At 47.4% G+C, this 26,682-nt stretch overlaps 1 protein-coding gene and 1 long non-coding RNA gene across 2 annotated transcripts; one reads left to right on the forward strand and one right to left on the reverse strand.

The window, feature by feature from the left end:
* Window positions 1-357: 357 nt before the first annotated feature.
* On the reverse strand, window positions 358-26,384 carry SRD5A1 (steroid 5 alpha-reductase 1). Its single transcript, NM_001287100.1, is given in 5 exon segments — window positions 358-2,118; window positions 7,964-8,114; window positions 10,130-10,231; window positions 13,490-13,656; window positions 25,918-26,384. Coding segments are annotated over 5 exon segments (768 nt in total). The 5' UTR covers window positions 26,199-26,384; the 3' UTR covers window positions 358-2,051.
* On the forward strand, window positions 19,733-23,369 carry LOC111093921. The gene is made up of 4 exons (XR_005383683.1): window positions 19,733-19,931; window positions 20,045-20,199; window positions 21,462-21,576; window positions 22,926-23,369. It is a non-coding gene; the product is annotated as an uncharacterized LOC111093921 (long non-coding RNA).
* Window positions 26,385-26,682: the final 298 nt, after the last annotated feature.

Consider the following 26,682-nt stretch of genomic DNA (forward strand, 5'->3'; position numbering starts at 1 on the left):
CTGGAGAACCACCAAAGAAAATGGTAGGAATTCACAGAATAACTTCCAGCAGCATGGCTAGATGGGCCAAACACGCAAACATCAATAGTTCTGATTTATCCTAGTTATAAAATGCATTTGGGGACGCAGTGTCAGTCATGATGAACAAAACGTCAAACATCTAGGAATAACAGAAATGCACGAGATCCACATGGAGAGTGTTCGTTGCGCAGCCCTGCTGAGAACCCGACAGGACAGGACACTGCGAGACTGCTAACACTGGAGGGAAGCAGGTGTGGGGGCTCAAGACCATGCTCCTGCCTGGACTTCCTGAGGGAGGATGTGGAGAGGGGAGTCTCAAGCGGAGGACAAAACAAATGGACTTTATGTAAGTTTATTAATCTCCGTATAGTAATTAACGCAGTAATTGGTGGCAGTTTGCTAAGCTACAGGTTTTAGGAAACAGAGGGCAGGAAGACAAGATAGAACAGGGGGTCTTCCTATCAACTGTGCACGCAGCGTGGCCGGCAAAGCAGGAAGGGCGCAGCAAAGCCCGGGGGAACGCAAAGGGCAGGGGCCTGTGCTGCTCACACACAGAAGGAACATTCCAGGCAAGCGATCCCGGCTCTCAGCCCAACATCCTGCTCCCACCTGTGCACCTTCCAGAGAGCACAGCAGCCCTGATCGATCGTGACGTGCTCGGCATTCTGAGTATTCCTGAGGAGATCCAGAATATTTATTGCTTTGTGTTTTCAAGCAGTTGAAAAAGGGTCATTCAATAACAAAATTTCTCTTCAAAAACATGGTGTGTCCAGGTAAAATGAAGCATAGCTGTATCGGACAAGTTTTCTGTGATTTCCGAAATCACAGGAGACTCTAAAGATCACTAACACCGAGAACACGGCTTCTACATAAAACCTTGTGAGGAAGGGAGCTCCTGGGGTGCTCTAGATGCCCCCCACCACCCACTGAGCAGCGTCTGGGGGCCAGGGTGACCAGTCTGCTCCTTTGCCTGCTCCTGCGGTCCCCCCACTTTGCGGAGGTGGTGGTCACCCAGGCAGCACTGTCCCAGGACAGGAGGGGACCTCCGCTGTGCGTCCATCAGAGCTTCATTGAGCGGCCAAGATTTAACAGCCTCCTGGATGGAGATTCCTTTTAAATATCTGGCAATACATGGTACATTGTTATTACTGCCATTCATCTCTGTGGACCTTTCAAGCGCATCTAGAGTAAGAAATTGTTCCAAAATATTGTTTTTGCAATATTGAGGGTACTTAAAAAAAAATGCCTTATGACATCCTAGTTCCACCTAGAAGGAAGAATAATCATCCTTAAACCAGAGACTACTGATGTCCATGGCAATCAGCAATAATGGGGCTCCCCACTGCACTGGGGACCTCTAAGAAATCTTTCAGTGGGGGACAGAGCAGCTTACCCCTTATGAGTGCACCCAGCACCCCACCCTGCAGTGGAGTCACCTGGGGAGCCAGGTGACTTTCAAAGTTCCAGATGCCTTTTCTCCAGGACTTGGCTGGGCCTCCTGGGTCTCTCCTTCCTCGCCCCGAGTTCTCTGCCCCACAGCGAGAACCTGGGCACTTTCCTGGGGCTGTGACCACACTGTGGGTGCCCCTGGCCCAGCGGGGTCCTGGCTTTATCAGGGGAGGGAGCAATATCGCCTTTGGCCTTGAACTTGTGGCTAGAACAGGTTGTACGAGGGGCAGTGAGATGTTTCAGTCCACAGAAGCCACCAGAGATGGCTTGTAATCCTGGTCTTGCACACTTAGCTGCAAGCAGTCAAAAGAGGAGACTCCAAAATCAGAGAAATGGTCAGCTGGAATGCCCCAGAGTTCCAGATTCTCGACCTAGTATGCAGCCTGATATATCAACTTGCATTTGAGTCTGATTAGTGTATTATTCAGTAGCTTACAAATTCACTAAGAAAAAAATTCCTATGGCAAATCTTGAAAAAGGTGAAGTAGCAGGAAAATGACAGAGACAGGATTCATTTCCATAATCCTTAGAGAAATAGCATGGAATGTTTCAAGTCCAACATCATTCCACTAACAATGAACTTAAAACAAAAATGGGATTATAATTTTTCTGAATTTTGGGTAATCTTCAAATTTCTCAAGGTACCACCTAAAAGAAGACAAAAAAAGAACACTAAGAAAAAAAATAATTTTGTTGCCTAAACATTTAACAGATAATGACAAAAGGGAAAACACATTTCATTGTGCAGGAATACGGAGACTTCTTAAAAAGTAATACTAAAAACTTTGGCATTTCGGACACCTGTAGTTGGATTTTGTCTCTATCATGAATCATTAAATATGTCTGATTCTAAAGCATGATTCATAAAAAGCAACCCACGTAATTCACCTTGATGTTGGCAAGGAAAGTTAGGGACATGTGGTGAAGCTGATGGGCACAGCGGAGAGCCATCTCTCCAGCCCCCAGGGGGGAGCTCAGGAGGTGAGTCTTGAGCATCTTCTCCTTCTGGTGACTCTTGACGGTTTTCAGCAGCCTCCCAGAGAGAGCTGCGGCCCAGCCCCAGGGTCTGTGGAATAGGCACCCAGCTGCGTACAGGGCGCTCTCAGATCTGGGAAGACACAGTGGGGCCCTGCGCTCAGAATGACAGGCACTTTCGGTTTTGATATTGATGACATCAATGAGGCACCTCATTCATTTTGGGGTGGTGCCTGGTTGGGAGGGCGGCAGCTAGGTAGATAGAGTGAAAACTTAAAAAAGAACTTGATGAGATGGAGAAATAGGCAGAAAAAAAGGAATTTCTGTTAGCACAAAGGATACCCAGGAGAAAAATCATGCTAGAACATGACTCTGTGCAAGAATGTGTGACAAAAGCAAAGTGACAGGGAGTCAGCAAAATCTGATGGTTTCCACTAAGACTCACACCATGGTGAGTTACCTGTGAACAGGTAACTAGGCCTATCAGACCACCAGGTGCGTGTGCACGCACGGTCCTGTACACCCACAAAGGCACGCATTGAGAAGTTGCTCTGTGGACCTCTGCATCAAGCATCACTTGTGACATGAGGCCACCAGTGATAGCTCTTCTCTTCCAGACTGTGACACGAGTGCCCATGTCAGAAGGTGGCTGCCACAAGAGGAGCACGAACTACGGGAGAGGATGTGATACACAATTCCTCTCTGGTTCCAGAAGGTTCTCGAAGGCCTGCATTACCCTCTGCCTGGGTACTGCCCCCCCCCCACCCCAATTCATGGGCTAAAAACCTAATGCCAGTGGTGGATTAGGAGGCCAGGGCTCTGGGAGGTGATTAGGTCATCAGGGCGGAGCCTTCAGGAATGGGATCAGTGTCCTGATGAGGGAAGTTCCCGAGAGCTCTGTGGCCCTTCATCATGTGCAGGCACCAGCAGGAGGGTCCCATCCGCAGCCCAGAGGGGGCCTTCACCAGAGCTCGACCAGACTGGCACCCTGACCTTGGACTTCTGGCCTCTCCACCTGCGAGGAATAAATGTCTATTGGCTCTAAGCACCCCCGTCCCCCAATCTATGGTGTTTTTCTTACAGCCGCCTGAACGGACTCAGCCGGCTAGGACGTAGGACCTGGACAGTGAGCAGGCTTCTCAGAGAACCAGGCACTGCACACGGAAGGAGATGACAGCTTCTAGTCAGTAAAAACAGGACAGCAATGCCCATGCTCGCCTATGAGACAGTCAGAGGGAGGGCTGGGCAGCATGGCTGGAAGAACTGTGATGTCAGAACCGTTATTAGGGTGCCTGGGTGGCTCAGATGGTTGAACGTCTGCTGTTAGCTTGGGTCATGATCCCGGGGTCCTGGGAGTGAGCCCCATGTCAGGCTCCCCACTCACTCGGCAGGGGAGCCTGCTTTCCCCTCTCCCTCAGCTTGTGCTCTCTCTCTCAAATAAATAAAAATTGGAAAAAAAAAAAAAAAGGAACCGTTCTTAGCTTGGACTCTGCTCACTCAATAAAGGGAGGTTTGTCAAATACGTTAAATTCATTTCAAAGAAGCTATTCTATAGGAATAAAATTTGCTTTGTTAACATGATTCGACTTTTCACATTCTTTTACACCACTGAGATCTGTAAATCCAGCTCAAGAAATCACACCTTAAAATTTATAAATATGTGTGTATATATATGTTTGTAAATATTTTTAAAAAGGCGAGCAGTGTATGATTTTTCTTACTATTCTAACCCTAGAACCAAAGCTGTCACTTCCGTGATACTGACCAGAGCTGGATACAAATTTTTTGTCCTGATTTTATTACTATGGAGCCCGAGCAAAGCTTGAGAGTAAGATAATCCCTCACTGAGGGATGCCCACTTCGGGGCATCGGCTTACACTACACTGAAGAGAATTCTTCATATTCTTTAAAGCATCAATCCTCTTTCTGGCTCGCCAGCAGCCTAAGTACCCCATGCTCCTGTCCTGGAAGCCTTCCTCTGGTGGACACAGAAAACCCATTCCGAGCGCTCCGGGACCGTGCTCTCCGTGGCTAAGTCTGGGGATGGGGGCCATGAGAACAAGGAAGTCCTTCACAAACATGCTCTGCTGCGACCTTATCTGTGTAGGTCATTACGCCGTCTGTCATTGTGTCCTGAAGATGTACAGACTTCATTTTTCTAAGTGACATTACACTTACTAGGTAAATGCTGCAATAATTGATTTCCACAGAGCCCCCTGCCCCAGGCTCTCCTCAGTGGCTGGCCTTCCACCTGCAGGCTTTTGCTGTGAACAAGCAGGCACCTGCCCTCAGAGCACCACGTCACCAGGCACTGTGGGAGCATGTCCCAGCCACGCAAGCGCAGCTGCTCAAGGCTGGCAGTGGGGGAGAGGAGTACGGAAACATTCTTCTTTCCCATTCCTTGACATTTTGCCCTCAAACCACAGAATCTGTTAGCAACTTGGCACAGCTGACCCAATGTCTCCAACCTAGTGCTTAATTATCAGTATAACTCTCTATGAATTTAAATATTTCACATCCAATTATAAACTCAGTGTAATCAGATATTGCTTTGAGAACCTCTTAATAAATACAGGGATTGGAACAGCCCCCTGGATTGTTTTCTTTTAATTAGCTGGGCTCACTTGATTATTTAAAAAAAAAAAAAAAAGGACAGCTTTTGTCCTCAGCTTGTAAATCCAACATTTCTGAGCATACTTCCACTAAACTGAATTGATTAGTTTTTCAGCAATTAAAATTGGTTTTGTACTGATATCAATATAAATAGCAAATGAATGCAAAAGAATCCTTCCACCTTGTGAAGCTTTCCACAAAGAATACCTTTGGGTTTTCATTAACAGAGATTTTTCATTTGAAAAATGAAATTATTTATTTCTATTTCTATATATTTCCTATTCAAATGTTGAGAGAGATTTTCCCGTTTTCATTTGAGAAAACATATTTACCACTGACATGGCAGGCTCTGGTTCAATCTTCCTCTGATATAACTTCTTAGAGTATCAGTAACATCTCATTTTTCCTATTATTAGAAACCAGCCAATGTTCGCTTTTTACTATCTAATGTAACTAATGTAGAAGAATGGTATGTTCTCCAGGGGCGATGTCAGCCATGAGAAGGTGGTCTGGGGGGGGGGGGGGTGGTGGGAGGGCCCCTGCCTGGAGAGGAGGGAGGGGGGAGGGAGGAATGGAGGAGGCGGAGAGGAGGAGGGAGGGGGAGGAGGGAGGGGAAGATGGGGAGGAAGAAAGGAGGGAAGGGATGGGGAAGGAGAGGAGGATAGAAGGGAGGGGAGGAGGGGGGAGGGGAGCAGAGGAGGAAGGGGTGGAGGGGCGATGGAGGGAGAGGAGGAGAAAAAAGAGGAGGAGGCAGAGGGGAGAGGCTGGGAGGGAGGAGGACAGAGGGGAGGAGGGGTCCTCAGGGAACACAGCATATTAGGCTGTGCCAAGATTCACTAAGTTGTCATCATCACTATTATTTTCCTACAAAGTGCTTTGTTCACACCCAAAAAGATGCATCCTAGAACAGCATGGGATGTGGGGACGTCCTGGTGTGGCATCACCTGGCCAAGGAGGAAAACGGAGGGCTTCAGGACTCACATACATGGCCTTTCTCGTGAATTAAGGCCCAGGCCATTCTGAAAGGCTAAAAGACTGGGGCTTCTGGAACACAGGACCACACGCCAGAGCACTTCCAACAGCAGGAGTTTATTCCCTCCCAGCTCTGAGGGCCAAAGGTCTGACGAGGTGCCGGCAGGACCATGCTCCCTCCCAAGTTCTCAAGGAGGATCCTCATCTGCCTCTTGCAGCTTCTGGCAGCTGTGGCAAGCCCTGGGTGTGTGGCACGTTGCTGCGGGCTCTGCCTATGTCCTCACACGGCCGTCTTGTGTGTGTGTGTGCGTGTGCGCGCTCATGTGTGTGCATGCGCGCGCGCATGTGTGTGCGTGCATGCACGCGCGCGCGTGTGTGTTCACATGGCCTCTTCCCTGTGCATGTGGGCCATTTCCCTACTTATAAAGTCACCAGTCCTCCTGGCTCAGGGGCCTGCCCTCCTCCATCATGACCTGACCCTGCAAATGACATCTGTGATGACCCCTATGGCAAATAAGGTCACATTCTCGGGGTTAGGACTGCAGCATAGTCTCTGGGCGGGCATGGGGTGGGGGACACAAGTGAGCCCATCATTGCAAACTGTCCCATTTCCTGCCAGTGTTGGTGCCGTAACCCCTTTCCTGAGCCTTCCCTGGCATGTGCCTTTCCCTATGTCTGTCCTCAGCAGCAAGGTCCTGGCCCTAAGATCCCCTGCTGCCTGGCACCTCAAAATGTGGAGGGCTGGAGGGTGCTTCTCCTAAGATCTCAGTAACTCACAGGCTTTTGGCATAACATCTACAAACATTAGCTAGACAGACATTCCAGCTCGGCCCATTCTCTTTGTTGTCTCTGGTTATAATCCTCTGCATCTTTAAATATGTGGTGAGCCTGGAAAGAAGGAACCTTGCCTCTGAAGAGTCTGTATCTTCCCACTATGCCACGACATCAATCAGTTCTTCTGTGGGCTTCTTCCCTCTGCCCGCTTCCCAAGAGATAGCAGACGTTGGAGAGTCCGACAATGTTCCACATCTGCACATGCCTCCTACCATGTCAGTGGCATCAGAGATCTTCATGAAATGTGTTTGGGGGAATGAAGCCAGGGAAGCAGGGCAGCACCCTTCCCAGCGCAGGGACACAAGCAATCAATGTGGCCTTCCAGCAAGAACTGCCTGCGCCGTTTCCATCATCGTTGTGGCATCGGGGGACACCTGAGATTGCCCCCTCCTCAGAAGCCTGAGATTTGGTTCCCTGCACCTCAGTCCCTTCATGTGTTGGGCTGGGAAGGGCTCCCCGGGCTCTCTGCAGCTTTGACAGCCTGGGATTGCTTTTAATGAGTGTATGTCGGTCAGGTGGATCACAGGCCCTTTTGGGGATCTGATAAAGGCTGAGGCCCTGCACTTTGGAAAACAATGTAATTTCGAGGGTGTACAGAGCCCAGAGCCTGACAGCAAGCGCAGGGTTGCAGGTTGCAGGGCACCTGCATGCAGGGGCTGTGGCTGAGCCGGGCTCCTCCACGTGCAGTGCTCCTCCAGACCCAGTGGCTGGCGGTCGGCATTCCGTGCTGCAGACCATGTGTTCCTGCTCAGACCACGAGTCCCCTGCCGGACATTTCACTTGATCATCAGCTTCAGCAGCATGTTCAAAGGGGCTCAGTCATACTGAGCAAATGATGACGCAGACATGTACCTGACAATTCTTTTATTTTTTTAATGTTTTTTTTACTTTTTATTTTTTATTTTTTGTACCTGACAATTCTTAAAAGCAGGTTATCCTTTGGGCGTTCACATGGTTTTGGACTTGGTTAGCTGAAGCAAGGTATACCCTGGGATTCAGCAGCTTGGACGAATGTGAACGTTTCAAATATCACACCTGAAAATTGTTATAATAAGACCAGAGGACAAATTCAACTTGCTAGAAGTGTTTGAGAACTTACCGGTGATGCTGCTGTGCCCGGGTGAGTAAAATGCAGAAGGTGAAGAGAGCGAAGGCCCCGCCTTGAATGGACCAGCTGGCCAGGCCGTAGCCACACCACTCAACCACCTCCCCAAAGTAGTTGGCTGCTGTTACATATTCAAATAAGCCTCCTGCAAGAAAACACAGGCAAGTGGTGCATTTCCTACAGAATGATGCCCTGCAAAACACTGACCCCCAAGATGGCCATGCGTGCTTACCTGGAAAACCATTACAGAATTGTAAGCAAGGAGACACACCCACCATTACTAGTGTTACCATCTCTCATCACAATTTCTGGTAGTAACTACACCCCTACCTCAATACCTAGACTGTTCATCTGAATATAAAATACTACAGTCTTCATGTACTTAAAGTAGGTCATTTTACTACTCAGGGAATCACACTGATGGAACCTAAGTAAAGACAGAGAACAAAGAGTAACAATTAAGGCACCGGCCTAATTGAATGGACCCATACTAGAGCCCTGGACCCAAAACGGAAGAAAATAATTGTTTTCGAGGATAGATTCATTCCTTCAGCCATCCATTTTCACAGATCTTTCCAAGTGTGCATTTCAGGCCAGGCCCTGCCCTACACACTGGGGGTGTGCCGTGGATAGACCACACTCCCTCCTGGGACACTAAACCCCAGTGTAACACAAGGGGAAGGCACAGAGCACGGCATATGGTGGGGAGTGCTGCGGGGCAGCGCGGTGAGAGGGGCCCAAGAGTCAGGCTAGGGGCAGAGGGAGGTCTGGTTGTGGCCTGTGGCTGGGAAGGGGCCTCCCTGACAGGTGAGGTTTGGGGTTGCAGTGGGGGACTGGGGCGCTCTAGGCAGCAAAGGTTTAGGCCAGAGAGCAGAGTGGCAGGCTCCAAGCACCGCCTGATGTCTATAGTTTAAGTAACTTGAGATCTGTAGGGTTTTTCCATCATTTGTTTGTTGTGTTCTTTTCCACCTTGTATGGTTTCCAGGAAGATAGAGATTCCAAACCAGGCCAGGCCATGTGATTTCCAGTTCCATTGATGTTTTAGTTTTACCTACTGAGTTTACATTTTGTTGTTGTTGTTGTTGTTTTAGTTTCAGAAGCTGTCTTGCTTTCTATCTTATAGCTATTTAGTTCTTTTTTTTTCTTTTCTTTTTTTTAAAAATATTTTATTTATTTATTCATGAGAGACACAGAGAAAGAGAGAGAGGCAGACTCACAGGCAGAGGGAGAAGCAGGCTCCATGCAGGGAGCCCAATGTGGGACTCGATCCCAGGACTCCAGGGTCACTCCCTGGGCCGAAAGCAGGTGCTAAATCGCTGAGCAACCCAGGGATCCCCTATTTAGTTCTTTCTATAGCATATTACTCCTTTTCTTATATTTTAAATCCCTTTTAATTATTTACACAATTAGCTATTCACTTCATGATCTGCTTCTATTAACTCCAAGATCTGGAATCTCTTCAGTGTAATTAGCTCTTACTCGAGGCACCTTATGTCCTCAAAGGTTTTGTGGCTCTACTTTCTGTTGGGCTCTCTGAGGCCTGAGTTGAAGGCAGGTCCTCTTGGGGATCTGGGCTTGTGTAGGCTGGATGTGTGAGGGCACCACCTCCCCAGGACCACATGGATCCTAACTTGTGGCTTGAGGTTTTTGGACCATCCACATTTGGTGCACATTCGGGCTAGAGACCTGCATGCAGGCAGCTAGTGGTTACAGACTCTCAAGAGTTGGGCCCTAGATTCAAGCACTCAACCAGGATGTTATGGCTTCCTTCCTTGAGACCACAAGGATGCATTTTTAAAGATTAAAAAAAAAAATTACCCAACATTTTAAACTGTTTTCAGACAGAGGACCAGTTGTCTGTTCTTGCTACTGCTCAAAATGAGGTATTGGGCACCCCTGATAAACTATAAATTCTTCCTCCTATTCTCTTTCCAAACACAGATACAACTAGTTTCTTTTTCACTTAATAAGCATTCCATTAGCCAGCATCGGCTCTTTTATCATTCTGTTAAAACAATAATCCTAGTGATTGCTATCAGTAACTTGTGACTCACATGGAAAACTTGAGCCTAATACTACAAGCTAGTTACTGGATTCGGCAAAACATCCAGGCCTCATGTGAAGCAATTTGGAATCAAGTCTCCATTTTTCAGTACATACCCCTGGGAATCTTATATCCAGTCTCCCCCGGTTTTCGGAGATTCCTCAGAATATGGTCTGAATGGATGTTTATCAGCATACCGATTAACCACAAGCAGAAACCTAAAGGAAAGACAATCCATAGGAGTATTATGGTCACTAAACTATGAAATCCACAAACCCAAGCCTGATGAACAGGCATTACTGTAATCTGTCCTATTATCATTATTAGTAAGCCGTGTTGGCCACAGTTGACAGTAGAAATCATTATAATAAATATTATGCTTCATTTAGAAAGTTAAGTGCTACCCTCAGGTCTGCTAAATAGGGCTTTGTTTTTCTAATAAGACCAATAAATCATTCGGTCTGTTCAGAATACTCTGACCTGATGACTGGCATGCTTGCAAATACTACTTAGGACCGTGGCACGGTCTCCCTTTCAGGAAGAGGCAGCACCACCATCTGTGGGTCGGCCCACGGGAGGAGGTGAAGCCCTGGTGGTGCTGCACCACGTCGGGCTAGCAGTGCACAGGCCCCAGCGGTGGTAGCTCTTGGGGGCTCATCCTGGCACTTTTCCCTTCTTTCTTTTAAGCCCCTTTGGCACAAGTTCACCACACCCACAGCTTCACCCACCACTCCTTTCCTGCTCTCTCCCCATTTGCATTCCTGGGTCTGCTCCTCTGTTTCGGCTCCCAACAGAATTTCCTACTGCTGGCTATGTCTTTCCCTAGATATCCTGTAACATCCCAGATGTTTCCTCTCCCGTACTTATAAGTCTTTGGAAGTTTTTTTAACACTTAAAGGGAGATTTACTACAGGAATTAATTTCAACAAGAAAAGGTAAAATGCCCAAATAGTGTTTTATAAAAGGACTAACTTGATTTGATCAAATTGCCAACAATTTGATCATCCTGTGATATTAGAAAATATTAGAAAATTAGCAGTCTGATATTAGAAAATTAGCAGATGCTGCTTATTGGTGGGACTTGATTCACTATCAAAGAAACACATACATGGAGTAATGCTGTCACCACTGATTCCTCAGTCACCCAGTGGCAGGGAATCCTCTTCCGGCTACAACGGGGACATAGGATGCATTCTGGCCCATAGCAAGGGTTTCAAGACTTCTTCCTTCTTCCTTCACCACCATAGACAGTTTTCTTTCTAAATAGTTCCTACCAAAGCTAGTAATATGTGTTTTTAAGTCACTTACTAGATCCATAAATGTACAGTTGATGCAAGACCTGTTTTGTATTTCGGTAGGTCACCTCTAGCTAATTTGGCCCCTGATGTGAAGTTCCAGAAAGAATCAGGTTCTTGAAATGCCATTGTTTTCCTTATTTCTCTTCTAGGATACAAGCACCAGATTGGTAAGAAAACTAGTATTTGTGCTCATCTAAGCTAAACATTTAATTCTGGTTTTGGGATCTTAAAGTCTTTGTATAAAATCTTTTAGATTAATCACTGTTACTGCTCTGGAAAACTTTTTGTTAGGATGTTATTATTACTACTTGCTTAGCTCTTCTCGGTAAGTAGCATAAATGTAATTAATTATTCAAGTTATTTAGTGTTTGTCTCCTTACAAAAACTATAAATTCTATGAAATATAAGTACAACACCAAAAAAGTAACCTCGGTGTTTCCCTGTTGGCATTTTTTCCCACTTTTGATTCCATCTGCTTACTTGTAGAGAAGATGAGAGGTCTGTATACAATTTAGTGCTGCCTATAATTTTAGACCAGCTTCGAAGACATCTGCAGGGGATGGGGTCTACCTGCAGAGCTGCTTCAAAGGACATTTAAATCCATATACCAAAAGGATTCTTTGTTTTGTTGTTGTTCATCAAAAGTATCCAAACAATTCACCATAGAAATGATTTGTGGGAGAGACTCAAACATGTGATGCCTATGTCCTTTAGTTAAAAATTGATTCCCCTTGCCCTCAGCTGCCTCCTCTTGGGGAGCCAGCATGGGTGCAATGGTTGCAGCCCTGGCTCTGCTATTTACTCAGGTCAGACCTGGGACTGGGTGTTTAGCCATCAGGCCTCCCTTGCTCATGTGTAGGGTTCCTAATTTCTGCCCTGTCAGGAACTTGGAGTGCCAGAAGGCATGTGTACGGCTCCCAGCAGAGGATGTGGCCTTCTCCACAGGGCCAACACAGCCTGCTCTTTCTCCTTCTCCTGCTGGTTGGGGTGGAAGAAAATCAGGTAGCCAAAAAGCAGGTAAGGGGACACCTGGGTGGCTTAGTGGTTGAGCATCTGCCTTCGGCTCAGGGTGTCATCCCAGGGTCCTGGGATCGAGTTCCGTATCAGGCTCCCTGCCTGGAGCCTGCTTCTCCCTCTGCCTGTGTCTTTGCCTCTCTCCCTCTGTGTGTCTCTCATGAATAAATAAATAAAATCTTAAAAAAAAAAAGTGGGTAAGTCAAGAAGGTATTTGGGGGCACGGCACCAACAAAATAACTTGGGTCTGGCATTTGGTGGGGAGGCACAGGCTTGGGGGAGCCACCATGGCTCCTGGGACTCTCATCATCCCCCACCTGGTGGCTGAGGGGGCATGTGGCCCACTGCTACGATGCCCACGTATGATGAGCAAGGACATTGCCCTGGGAACAGAATTTTAATTCATGGACAAAAATACGACCAAGAAATGTGAACATGCCTTGCCAACAACAAAATTCTCCTCCAGCGCTAGGCCCTCCATGATCACACCTTCGGGCACAGAGTGACATTGAATGACACGGGAGGCCATGTTACAGCGCTAAAGCCAAGAGCCACAGGACATTCGGAAACTTAGAAGAAACTTGCTCATCAACAAGAGCCTCAAGATGATGTATTTTTTAACACTCTCGCATATGTTTTTGACTGCTGATGTTTTATTTTCATTTTGCTCAGAACTTACAAGGCTATAATCAGAACTCGGTAAGAAAGTTGAAAAAATTAAACACCTGACACACCTAAAAGTTTGTTCAAGTTAACATAATCAGAAAACTCTAACTGCCTTGTTGGAAGGTGACCCAGTTTGGACTGTTTCTCACGTTCCAGAAGGCACTGTGGGAGGCTTAATGACGGTCTAGATTACATGGCCAATTAGCGCTGGAGCTCCTCAATCTTCATCTGCTGCTCACTCTGCTGGAGCCTGTGGCTATTTTTAGGTTTGCTTTAGGAACAGGTATTTGTGCTTTCCATGCCAAGCTGGCGTGAATGCCGGGCACCTGCATCCTCTGTGGCTGCTGGGGCCACACTCAGCCTCCCCACTGCTAGGTCAAGGATCATTGCAGATTCCTTTCTCTCAAGAAGTGTGGGCTTTTTACCAAGAAACCGATGGAACACAAAAACCCAAGTTCTGATCAGAATGACAGAGTGCTTCCCTGGGGGGCCACTCACCCACTAGAAACCGGGGATCTGTGACCCAGTCGTCAGCATACACGGCGTACTGGCTCAAGTATCTGCTCTGCAAGTAGCCATTGTAGACACAGAACGTGAACGCCAATACACACGTGTACAGGGGCATCGGCTTTCCTCCTCGAATCAGAAATGGGAAAATCAAGGACCTTAGGAAACATGAAACAGAAACAGATTTCAATAAAACAGGCCAACGATAAGGAATGTCATTTCAGCAATTCGAAGTCCTGAGTTTTTTGTCTTGTTTCCTGGTGCAGAAACCATTCTCAGCAATGCACATCTGTTCAAAGTAGAATTTCTAGATAAGGAATTAACCATGTTTCAGTAATGTTCACCACGGGGCACAAACTCAGGATTGTAATTATACGGATCATGAGACAGACACACAGAGAGAAAACCGAAGGCTTCAAGAGGCTCTCAACATTTGTGTTATCTTCCCTCACTCTCATCTGAGCTACACGACATGGGGGACACCATCCTGTCATTGACAGCACAGTGGCTATATTCACTGTGCACTCGCCACCCCACTGGTGGCACCTAGGGACACCTACCTGGGGGACACCATGACACATGCTGGACGCAACACAAGACGGGTGCAGGGTGGGTAAGCAATCTGTTCATGGTCACAGAGCAAGTGAGTGGCTGAGCTTCGGTGTAAACTCGGGGAGGTCAAGGTCACATTCTTCTGTTCCAGCACACCAGTGAAAGTTTAGGGCAAGAACATATAAGGACAAGAAAGTGACTCCTTAGGAAGAAAGGAGGATGCAATACTGTAGTCTGAATTTCCTCTGTAAGGTCAGTGTGTAACACACTGCGAGAGGGCTATCACTACAAATCCCTGGACTTTAAGAGGATGGTAAGGAGCTACCATCTACAGATTCCTGCCCATAAATGTGACTGTCTGGACATCACATGCAAAAGCCTTAAAAGACACAGGTCACCAAAAACAGCGCAGGAAGAAACTGACAACTTGAATAGCCCTTTACTAATGAAAGAACTTGTGCGACTTGTGACATTCTGAAGCAGCCACAACGAGAGTCAGGGGACTCTGTGCAGCTAGTCACCACAGGACACAAACTCAGCTAGTGCCATAGAGGGGACTAGCTGCACAGAGGCACAGGGACATTTAAGGGGACGCCAGCGTTCTGCATCCTGATTATGGTGACGGGTACACCCTGTACATAATCATCAGAACTGACCAAAGCACAGACTTAAAACGAGTGACTTCTATCCTATGTGAATTATATCTTAAAACGAGGAAAACATAAAAGCTTATTGTTTGTTTCCATTCTGACCGTCTACTCCAGGGCGAAAACAGAGCTGATTCTTAGCAGTCATAGTAAGAGCCTGAGAGCATAAGGCGTCCTGGCTATGCATCCTCAAGGCATTCTCCTGCAACATGCCCACTCAGGTCCTGGACAGAACATTCTGGCGATCAAGGCAGTCTTCGAGGTTCTCATCTTGTTCAGATTTCTCCCTGCATCGTGAAAGCACGGTTCACACCTGACAGAGTCGGGACAGTCAGCTGCCATCAGGGATACATGGCAAACGCCTATGCCACAGGAGGCAGGTGTGGTTCTGACTAGGATAAGTGTGTGTGTGTGTGTGTGTGTGTGTGTGTGTGTAGTGTGTGTTGGACCAGTGTGGCTGCTTTTAAAAACAGGTGGAGATTCTGATTCACTGCGATCCACTACTGTGGTTACAGTGCTTTTTTCCTCACCCTGTTCCTTGGCCAGGAGAGCCAGAAGGATGCAGAAGACAGAACAGTTCTCATTGTATCCCTGAAAGTCGAGGAAGCAGCCTTGTTGCTGAAGGTGGCTTAGCAGACTGATTCTCTGGCCAGGGGAAGGCAGAAAAAGGCCAAAGGATGAAAGATTTAGAGAAATATTTCCTGATGGTTTATGGTCTCAGGGGATTTTCTGGGGCGGGGGGCAAGGTATAGGACAAAGCCAACAGAGGGTTAGAATTATGAGCATGAAGAACTATGGAAAAAAGATCAGGAAGTAAGAACCATGAGAGATGCCAAGGCTGGACACGATCAGGGGTGTCTGGGTGGCTCCATCGGTGAAGCATCTGCCTTCAGCTGAGGTCAGGATCCCAGGGTCCTGGGATCGAGTTCCACATCCGGCTTCCTGGGGAGTCTGCTTCTCCCTCTCCCTTTCCCCTCTGTGATCTCTCTCACTCTTGCTCTTTCTAAAATATGTAAAATCTTAAAAAAAAAAAAAAAAAAAGCTGGACTTGGTTAGAAAGATGCCTGTGAAAGCATCTCAGCTCCCGAGTGCTCAGCTCCCGAGAGCCTGAAACTGGTGACCTGAACAAAACCCATGTAAAATTCAGCACCAGGTATTAGGGATGCAGGGTTACAAAGGGGAAAGAACAAAGTGTGGAAGCTTACATATAGAATCTATACTGAAAGATAAAGGTGTGGGAAGGCTTCTGGGTGAGATGTCACAAATGTCTACATGATAGATGAATGAAGTGTCACAGAAGCAACTCTGAGCGAACAGTCTGCAAATGTGGTAGGCATTTCCCTCCAGCATATGCAAAAAAGCTGTAGGCTTTCCAAATGAGAATCATGCATGGCAAACTTCTGATTCATTTTTCCCAATTCTGTTTTGGGTTCAGGGTTGGATTGTGAACATCTGGCAAATAGTGGCTGGCACCTTACAGATGTGAAACCCAAACCTGTCTTGTGTTGTATTCACATCCCCCTCCTCATCTGTCACAAATGTTCCATGCCTATGATAGCAACAGGAGTCAGGATCAGGTGTCAGCAAATACAGCCCCTGAGCCAAGTCCAGTTCACCACCTGTTTGCATACAACCTGTAAATGGAGAACGGTGTTTACATTTTCAAATGGGAGGGGTAAGAATTTCATTTCAGGACACATGAAAATTACATGAAATGCAAATTTCAGTGTCCATTAACAGAGTTTTGTAACACGGCCATGGTCATCTGTTTGTGTACGTTCTGTGGCTACTCATGAGCTATGGCTCCAGACCAGGCAGGTGCGACACGATGCGTGGTGTGGTGGTCTCATGGGTCTGTGTCCCTGCGCGGAGCGCTGCACATCACTGGGAAGCAGCATTCTGAGTGCATGTCACTCAACTATTCATCTTTATTCTCTTATCAGTGCACACCTGTTCCATGAAGACAAGGATAGTGGGCTCTTCATGCTCTGGAGAAACAGTGGAGTGTGGCTAATTGAGTTACCATGTCAGATGGCAAAGCTGTCCTGGCATGGAGTGACACCTTGGCTTGGCCGGAAGACTACACTAGAGGTTGGCATTACCAGACTAAACGGTCACTGTGACATCGTCCCTGACTCACAGGAAAGCGATGGTCAGAAGAAATTGGGAATTTAAAACAGAATCTAGTTACAGAATTTTACAAACGAAGTGAGAACAAGGCTAGAGCCGCTGGAAGTTAACAAGTGGCACCTTCTGTTACCAAGCGAGGAAAGCCACAGCCCAATGCTAAGCTCACTGAAGCAAAGAAACACATCCAGATGATAGAACTTGTTTAACACGATTGACATTTGGTGAGGACAGGCTGCTTGAGGAGTCGGGATGCCAGAAGCGAGGTCAGTGAACAGTTAAAAAGCAAGGCCGAAGTTTAAGTGAGCAGTCTTTGTGGTTCCTGGGGAGTCTTGGATGTTGCTGACACTACTCAGTTGCGGAAGCCAAGGCCGAGTCTGAAGTGACCAAGGGATCTGGCTCTAAGTGGTCCCCATGCAACAACCAATGGTGACAGCATTTCCATGGACATTGAGGAAACACTAGTTCAAACAACCTGAAGTGGGATCTGTTAAGATGTTGTAACCACTGGCAGTAAAAACAAACACATGGCAGATTTACAAAGCTTGTGAAAATGTAAGGTACTTAAAGCTATTCAGCAGATACTTTGCCAAAAATGCCAAACCAAATGAAACCAAAACCAATCTATCGCATGTGACTGAACCAATAGTTTCAACAGTGAACTTGACGTTTCTTCCATAGACTTAATCACGATTTTGAGTTCAGAGCCAAGACTGACATTTTTCTTTATGAAAAAAACTGCCCTCAACCACTATTATTGAATTTTGAAGGGCTCTTAAAATTAGCATTTGCTGAAGACTAGGTTTCTCAGTGAATTCAACCTAAAATTATAAGGCAAAGTATCACCTGTGTGCAAAACATACACTTGCATGAGTCACCAACTGATGTCGTCTGAACCACAAGTCATGGCAAACTGCTTCCCGGGCTTTCCATACTGTTAAAATTAAAAGCAGCAGTGAGATCTCCATTCTCACATAAATCTGCAACAGATACGATGTCTGAGCTCCAAGTGGAGTTCCACCAGTGGTTTTTGAACATTTCAAAACCTATTTAACTGTCATTGAGGAGCTGCCACCTGGCAACTGGAAGACATTCATCTACATTGTCGTGACAGACTAAAGTATCAACAGAAGAGTTGAATAGAATTCCATAAATGCCTTCCAAGCAATGAATATGTTAAATTACAATCAGAAATTTGTGGATTGAAATCAAAATTTGGCAGTACCAATGCAAGTGAAAAGACATTTTCAAGGAGAAAATCTCAGGCCGCCTGGGTGGCTCAGTCAGTAAAGCGTCTGCCTTCGGCTCAGGTCCTGATAATCTCAGGTCTTGGGATCAAGCCCCATGTGGGGCTCCCTACTCAGTGGGGAGGCTGCTTCTCCCTTTCCCTCTCGCTTGTGCTCACTCTCTCCCAAATAAAATCTTTAAAAATAATAATAATAAAAAAAACCCAAAACATCTGATTGCCCATCAAGCATTAAGGGGTGAACATTTACTGTGGATGTTGATCATGGGGAATGCTAATACTGAAGTCCAATTAAGGGAATGTTATTCCTCACCAAAGAAAGAATTCTACTCTTCTTGTTAACACCTGCTACAGAAACTACTCTAAGGTTATTAGGCTTTGAATCTTCTCAATAGAAATCTTATGAAATATCTCTTTCACAACATCCTGTATTTTGTCCCTTGGCTCACAACACTTAGGAAAAGCACTATCTGGCCCTTTCCAAAAACAGTTTTGACCCTTGACCTAGATTAAGATAGGAGTCACACTCTGGAAACCTTGCTCTGACTTTCTTAGAAAATGCTTTTGCTCAAGGCCCCAGTACTTGGATTGCAGACAGCCTCTTTGGTCACAGTCTGTGAGGTGGGGACTGTGAGGTGGGGACTCAGCTGCCAAATGGATAGAGGGTCCTACTGTTCCACTCCGTTGTGTGCCCTGGGGGAGCCTGGAAAAGACATGTAGAGAGGACCCGGGAGAAGGATCACTTCTCTCTGGTCTCACATGAACGTCAGAAAGGGGGAAGGACTGGAAATATAAAAGCTTATAAAAGCTGGTGCACACCTCTTCTGTTCCTCTCTTATCTCTGCCCTTGAAGGGACAGCAGTGACCTTGACGTCCACAGGCCTGGCCATAAAACCACTGAGGTCAGGAGAGTAAGCTGCCTCAGGCAATGCCGCCTATGCCTGCAGACCTTGAGGAGGGAGATAACATCTTCTTCCTCCAGCCTCTGCGAGGACTGGGACCAACAATCCTGGCTCTGGCGTCTTCAAACCAAATGGCCAGATGTGACACACCTCCCAGAGGGGAACACTCTGCTCCCTCTTGCTATTTTTTAGTTTGTCTTTCTCCTTTTAGGTTATCTTTACTTCTTTTCCTTGGAAATCCATGCAGCATTTGTTAGAAGGGGTTTCCTTTGAATTGGGCCAATTAGGAACCAAAATGGGAGGGGAGAGAGGCTTCTAGGCATGACTTTTATCTGAGCCTTCAGATAAGCTCAGGCTAAGGGCAACCCAAGGATTGTAGTGGACCACAGGCAGCTTATCAGAGTAAAGGATCCACTTCAGGATGTGGGGCCAGGCTCTGTGAGGAAGGTAGACACACCTGCTGAACCTACACAGTGCTTGCCCCGACCAAGCTCAGGGACCCAGGCCATCTCAGTTCTGACGCACGCATGAGTATTCAAAAGCCTTTTGCACATGGTGTCTCATCTACCCTGAGGAGCATCCTTCCCCATAGGAACTGTACTTTATTTAGGTAATACGTTATATAACTCTATGTTCTGTTCCTGTAATGAGCTAAAGGACATGAAAACAGTCAGGTCCCAGGGAGCTACAAAGAGATTCTGTTTTCTATCCCAACAGAGGGAGTGTGGGATTGAATTTGACACTTTGTTCTTGACCATGTTACAATATCCCATTTATTTTCCTTCTGATCTGCATAAAGAAACAGTACTTACTTTTCACCAAATTGTTATTACCCATGGAAACTTGCACATCTCTGTGGCTGTGGGACACCTTTGATGAGGGGCTGACCTCAGAGCTTTCAGAATTGAATCTCTGTGGAGCTTCGATGGCCGGGCAGCAGCTGGCTGCCTCCTGCCTGGGTGAGTTTACAAGCTTGAGCAGAGCAAAACACAAGTGTTTCTCACAGTTCCTGATGAAATGTTTCTAGGAATTCCTAATCCTATGCAACGTGTTTTTTTTTTTTTTTTTTAAGGACTTCACAACTGTTACTATTAACCTATTTAACAGATTGGAACCAGAGGCTCAGAGGAACATGGTGACTTGGGCGACTGATGTAGATACTCAGAAGTGGCAGCTCTAAGACATCACCTTCCCAGCTGTCCCATTGACCACATCATGAGGATGCAGGTAGAACCAGGACTGCACCTGGGCTGACCTTGCCTGGTCACTCTGTGGCACATGAAATAGTCTCTAGATGACATTTTTGTTAAGTGTTTCTAGTGAGCCAGAATGATACTTTGGTTATTATACTGAGTAATAAAGTGGGATAACAAGATTTTATGTGTTTATATATGTGTGTATCCACATTGCTTAGAAAAAATTATTCAAAACCTACTAAAAACAATGAAAGGCATGGGGAAAAGATCTATCAAAATACTGTCAGCATTCTAAGTGATGCAATTATAAGTAGTTTTAATTTCTTCCTTGAATTCCTCTGCATTTTCAAAGTTTTCTACAAGGAGCATATACTTCAACTACAGGATCATTTGCATGCAATACCCTGCGTGTATGGTAAGCCCTGATGATCCCTGATACATTTGGAACAGACCAGATGAATGAAAGAGAGAAATTCAGTTTCCTAGGCTGAAGATGGGCAATCGTTGTTGGAAGGGCTCAGAGAGAATCAGGCAAAATTAATAAACAAGCGAATACACAGAGTATTCACAGGGAAGTTTGAGTTTTAAGGAAAAACAAAAGTATTTTCTTGCAGGATCCCAAGTACAATCACCTTGGGAGGGGCGTGGATTGCCAAAATGAACAAAGGTCGCCAAAGCTAGCCCTATGTGACTGTCCTTGCTGCAAAGCGGTGGCCAGGGCTCCGGGCTTCTCACCTTCCTGAGCAGTGTATTGGGAGTGCTTTCTTGGACTATTCAAGCCAGAGAGGTTGATGTTGTATGAAACCCTACTAATTGGTCAATAACTTTCATGCCCATCTGCTGGATGTGGTCTGCTCCAACGGAGAAAGACCTGAGTGAAAGTATCCCTAACAGACACGCACACTTGGGCAACACCTTGGAATAATGATCTTTAAAACATTTAAAGTACGATTTTCAGGTTTTGGAATCCCCAGGCACAGATTCCACACCTGTATAATTAACAAACTGAACTACAAGAATGACCCCTTAAGATGTTTTCCCAACAAACTGGAATGATAACATCCAGTTATTTCGTAATGAGAAACTGCGTGTTCATTCAGCAAATGATTTGACTCCCAAAATGAAAGCAACTGGACATTGTGTCCCAGGTACAATGAAACATCCAATTTGGTGATTTGGCAGCAAATCTAACAGTAGGCTTAATTATTTTTAAATGCTTAAAACTGAAAGTGGTTGATATCATTTTAATAACTATATGACTTTTCAACATTTTGACATCTTTGAAATCTACAGCACTTCCAAGATGTGGATCAGTTCCTGTTTTGTTTCTTCCCTCTGTAACACACTTCTGCAACGAATGCCACAGATCCCTGTAGAGCCATACACTTACGTTCTGTGCGCTTTTAAGGTGAGGTTATGAACCCAATGAATATTTCACTATCTGTCATTCTATACTTCTGCATAAAGTTTTTTTTTCCCCCAAATTATTTGAATACACAAGGCAAGGGCCAAGGGTTTAGTGTATACTTCACCTTCTCTAGCTCCCTGGTGTGTTTTAATATTACACATGCCATATGCCACATTTAAAAGTGAGGCTGGGCTAGGGTCAGGCTCTCCCCACGGGGCCACCAGGAGAACAGAGCAGGAGTCGTCATGAATTGTGGGTGTGATCCTTTGAGGATCATAATCAGGAGCAACAGAATTGAGATCCTGCAGGCTCAAGGATCCAGCCAAGAACGAAGTTTGGGAGGAGGGTGTTAGGAAGAGGAGGCTTTGTGGGCATTTGAAAGTCTGCACTCTGGGGGCCATGCAGCACTCCCCCTCTGCCTCAGGGTAAAGTGGTCACTGGGGCTAGGGTGGAAATCCTCGTCCTACACTCAAGTGGGACTTTGTAACATTGTTAAATGGATAAGCAAACGAATAAACCCAGCCACTCATTCCCTAATTTGCCAAGTGGGAAGAGAAAAATTCATGAGCAAAGGCAGCCCAAGCTCAGAGAATACTGAAAAAACCTGCTTGGCAGGAGAAAAAAGCAGACTCAGGTCTGAGTCTAGAGGCCCATTTGGAGGGACTCTGACAAATGCAGAGCCACTCTGCACTGATACTGGGGACCACAGGAAACCGCTGCCAACAGCTAGCATGCACTTGCCTGCTGGAGTTCAGATCTGCTCCACGCACTGTAATACAAAAGGCGGCGGGAGAAGACACCACCCGAGCCCTCAACAAGCCCTGTAATCAGCATGAGATCAAAGTACAGAAAGGGGGATCCCTGGGTGGCGCAGCGGTTTGGCGCCTGCCTTTGGCCCAGGGCGCGATCCTGGAGACCCGGGATCGAATCCCACATCGGGCTCTCGGTGCATGGAGCCTGCTTCTCCCTCTGCCTGTGTCTCTGCCTCTCTCTCTCTCTCTCTCTCTCTCTCTGTGTGACTATCATAAATAAATAAAAATTAAAAAAAAAAATTCAAAGTACAGAAAGGATTCAGGCAAACACTAATAACTAATAAAGGCTGTGGGAAGATTATGTTGTCTGTCAGGGATTAAAAATGTTCCTATAAATGTCCTTCGCCACCCATGGGGCCCTAGGATGTTCTTTCCTATAGCTACTCCCTCTTCCCTTCCAGGAGGGACTTCCTATATTTCTGACTCTTCTGCAAAAAAAAAAAAAAAAAAAAAAAATTCCTGTAATTTTTTGTCCTGCATTCAGCACTCCTTAAAGGAGTATCTTTATTTTTTAAAGATTTTTCTTTATTTCTGCAGGGAGGGTCAAATGGAGAGGAAGAGAGAAACTCAAGCTGACTCTGTGTTAAGCTAGGATCCCAATACAGGGCTTGATCCCACGACCCTGAGATCATGACCTGAGCCAAAACCCAAAAGTTGGATGCTTAACTGACTGTGCTACCTAGGTATCCTGGGAGTGCTTGTCTCTACATCTCCAATAATGAGTACAGTGCCAGGTATGCAAATCAATCTTCAGAAATGTGTGCCGAATGAGACATAAAAATGCACAGATTGTCCCTCTTTTGTAAGCAAAAACCCCTTCCCATTGACTGTGAAGCACCCTTACCTGGCTTTGGTCCTCACCACTTCAGACAGCTAGAACTCCCCTAGGGCACGGCCCTGCCTCACTCCTGGGTAACCTCGAAGCTTATCATAGGGCCCCTGCAGACATGTCCTGGTTCTGTAAAGAACCATGCCCTTGGCCTTGTCAGCATCTCCCTAGCACATCCCCTGGTCTGAGTCTGTCCTGCCACCAGCCCGACTCAGGCTTGCATTCACATAGTCTCCTGTGTCACCTGCAGGACCCTGGACAAATGGTAAGGCTGCACAAATGCTGACTGGGCTGGCTGGATGCTAACATGCTGCTTGAGCTTCTGTTCTCCCCAAAGGGCTCCAATGACGGTTTAATAAATTAGCTGCTTGGGTAGAATGGAAAATGTTTATCTTTTCTATTTGGAAAATGTAAATGTCCCAAACCACACAGGCTAAATGTGCTGTCACATGTACAACTTGAAACAGAATAGCCCAGCAAGTTGAAAAGCTACACCTGACCTAGCAAATCCTCTGGAGTAGTTTCTAAAGCCACTGCTCTAGGAATCAGAGGTTTCAGTCCCAACATCCTCTTGTCTGATAGCCTTGGGTAAAATACCTGAATTCTGTGTCTCAGTGGCCTGATACAGTCAGGTTCCAGTACTCGACAGGTGTCTGTGGCCTCACAGGATGCTGCATTCATCCAGCCTCACACTACAGTAAGTGGATACAATTAAACACAATGTTGTAAGTTAAAAAGCTCAACTCAGGCTTTCAAAGTTCTGTAAACCTTTCCCTTTACAAATTTCCAATGCCACATCTTCAGAAGTATCTTAAAGGCACTTGAGACTGGCAGCAGTGTGCCTGAGCAATACATGGGGTACATATGTGACTTGAGACTGGCAGCAGTGTGCCTGAGCAATACATGGGGTACATATGTGACTATGCCCACATGCATGACAATACGGAACTGTCTTGTTAATTGTCTATGAAGCATTTGCATTTGCCAGCATGGTGCGCACATTATACGGAGTTGCCTTTATTTAAATGCATGCCAATAGCATGGGCTGGCACCATCACGGCACCTCTTCCATTGACGGGGAAACCTGCTTAATAATATATCCCACGCCCCTAGTGATAAAGTTGTGGTAACACCCAGTAGTCTGACTCCAGAGCTTACTTGTGGCCATTAGAGAAACAGAGAGAAACAGGTTCCAGCACATTTTTGGAGACATGAACACCAATATGAAAATTCTGACATTCAAATTGCAGTAACGCTAAACCACATTACAAAAAAACAAGCAGCCTGCCAACAATTTTGCTCACTGGAATAATCTTGAAGAGTCAGGAACATAGGACGTGGAAAACCTTTGTTGAACATCTGTTCCTGTTTAAAGTGCCTACAAACTGCTCCAGCTGATTCTGTATCTCTCTCTCTTTTTTTTTTAAAGATTTATTTTAGAGAGAGAGTGCAGGTAGACTCAGGAGTGGAGAGGGAAGAATCAACACTGAGCAGGGAGCCTGACTCAGGGCTCGATCCCATGACTCTGAGATCATGACCTGAGCCAGAACCAAGACGCAGACACTGAAGCAACAGAGACACCTAGGCGCCCCTGACCCTATCTCCAGTGTCCTTGGCACTCGAGCAGACTCTTGCTCTCCATGCTAACCCTCTCTCTACTTGTCCTTTGGGTTCTTTGCTTCTCGTGGCTCAGCTCAAGTTTCATTCCAGTCAATGCAGTTCCAGCTTCTAAAACACCTGGAGTCCTCACGCACAAACTATAGTGGCAACAAGCCCTGGGTCAATTTAGGAACCTTAAAGTCTTTAAAGTAGATTCTACCCTTCCACATTTCAGATGATCAACTTTGAGGCATTGAGAGTTCTCGCAGACAAGGATTTTAAATGATCCCTGTAAAAAGGTGAATTTAACCAGCACTTCTGACAACTTCTGAGGTTTTGGTCATCCAAGTGTATGATGTTCTCTTTCCTTTTTGGATACCCTTCAGTGGTCCCAAAGCAAAATCAGGTTTTTACCAAACGAGGGTTATAGATATGCTTTTCTTCCTTCCATTGGTCATTTGGATTTTCCGTGGCCATATCCCTGATGTGCTTGGCATAGACATTTTGAGTAAATGCTGGAGGGCCAAAAGCTAAAATCAGTATTCAGCTGAGCTCAAAAGCAAATGTCACCATTGTAAAGCAGCATTTCAGGGATACAAGAATAAACCTACAATTTTAAGTCAAAAACATGTCATCATTTTTTTTTAAGTCAAACATTCTGGTCAGATTTTAACAGCTTGCAGGTTCTGATACAGGAAAATGACTCTGGTGATCACTGCATGGCACGGTCCTTAGCAAAGGAAAATGCTTTTCTAGCTGCTGTAGGCGTGACACTCCTGAGCGAGCTAACCTGCACATCCTCAAGCGTCCTCCTCCCTCCCAGTAGCCAGGTCAGTCCCTTTCCAGCCCTCTCTCACCACCCGTCGCTGTCCTCACCCCCAGCCCCACTTTCCCAAACTAAGCGTATTAAGCCGTCTGCCCCAGGGGAGGAAGGGGACGGTGCCCGTTACAGGGCAAGGGCGGCACGGGCGGAGAGGTCATTAGGACAGGGCGCCAGGGAGGGAGGGCGCGGGGCGAGGAAGGAGGGGGCGGTGGGGGCGGTGGGGGCGGCGCCTCGGCGGGGGCGGGGGCGCGGGGGGCGCGGGGGGCGCGGGCCGTTACCGTTGCGCGTAGTGCAGGAGGAACATGGCCAGGAGGATGCGGTTGGGCGCGCGGCGGAGGCGCTCGGCGGCGGTGCGGGCGCACACCCACAGCGGCACGGCCAGCGAGGGCAGCTCCTGCAGCGCCCAGGCGGCCCGCGCCGGCACCCCGAAGGCGGCGCCCGGCGACGCGTAGCGCCCGTAGGACGAGGCCGCCTGGCGGAGCAGCAGGGAGCCCAGGAAGCCCAGCGCGCACTGCAGGTAGGCGAGCGCGTGCAGCCGGGAGACCTCGGCCGGCTCCATGGCGGGGACGCGCGGGCACGCCCCATGGCCCCGCGGCCGCGGCGGGCCACTTATAGGGCGGCGGCGGCCGGCGCGCGGGGGGCGCGGTTACCTGAGGCGGCGCGGGCGCGGGCGCGGGCGCGGGCGTCCCGGCGCCGGTCGCACCCGGCCCTCCCCGGACGCCCCTGCGCGCGTGCGCTGCGCTCCCGCCGGTCGGATTGGACGCGGGCGGGCGCCGAGGGGGCGGGGGCGGGGCGGGGCGGGGCGGGGGCGGGCCCAGTCCCCGCGGCCGGAGCCCCGCCCCCTCGCCGCCCTGCGCACGCGCGGCCGCGGGCTGTCCGCGGAGCTGCCGGAGTCCGCGCGGGCGACCTCGGGGCTGCTCTCCGGGGCCCCCGTCCCTCTCGGGCGCCGCCCGCGCTTCCCCTCGCTCGCTGCTCCCCGGGAGCACGGGCCGCGGCGCCTTGGGCGTCTTCCCCGCGGCGCCCGCGGGCCCCGGAACGGCGCA

This window comes from Canis lupus, chromosome 34 (assembly GCF_011100685.1).
Source record: "Canis lupus familiaris isolate Mischka breed German Shepherd chromosome 34, alternate assembly UU_Cfam_GSD_1.0, whole genome shotgun sequence".
Taxonomy (NCBI): domain Eukaryota; kingdom Metazoa; phylum Chordata; class Mammalia; order Carnivora; family Canidae; genus Canis; species Canis lupus.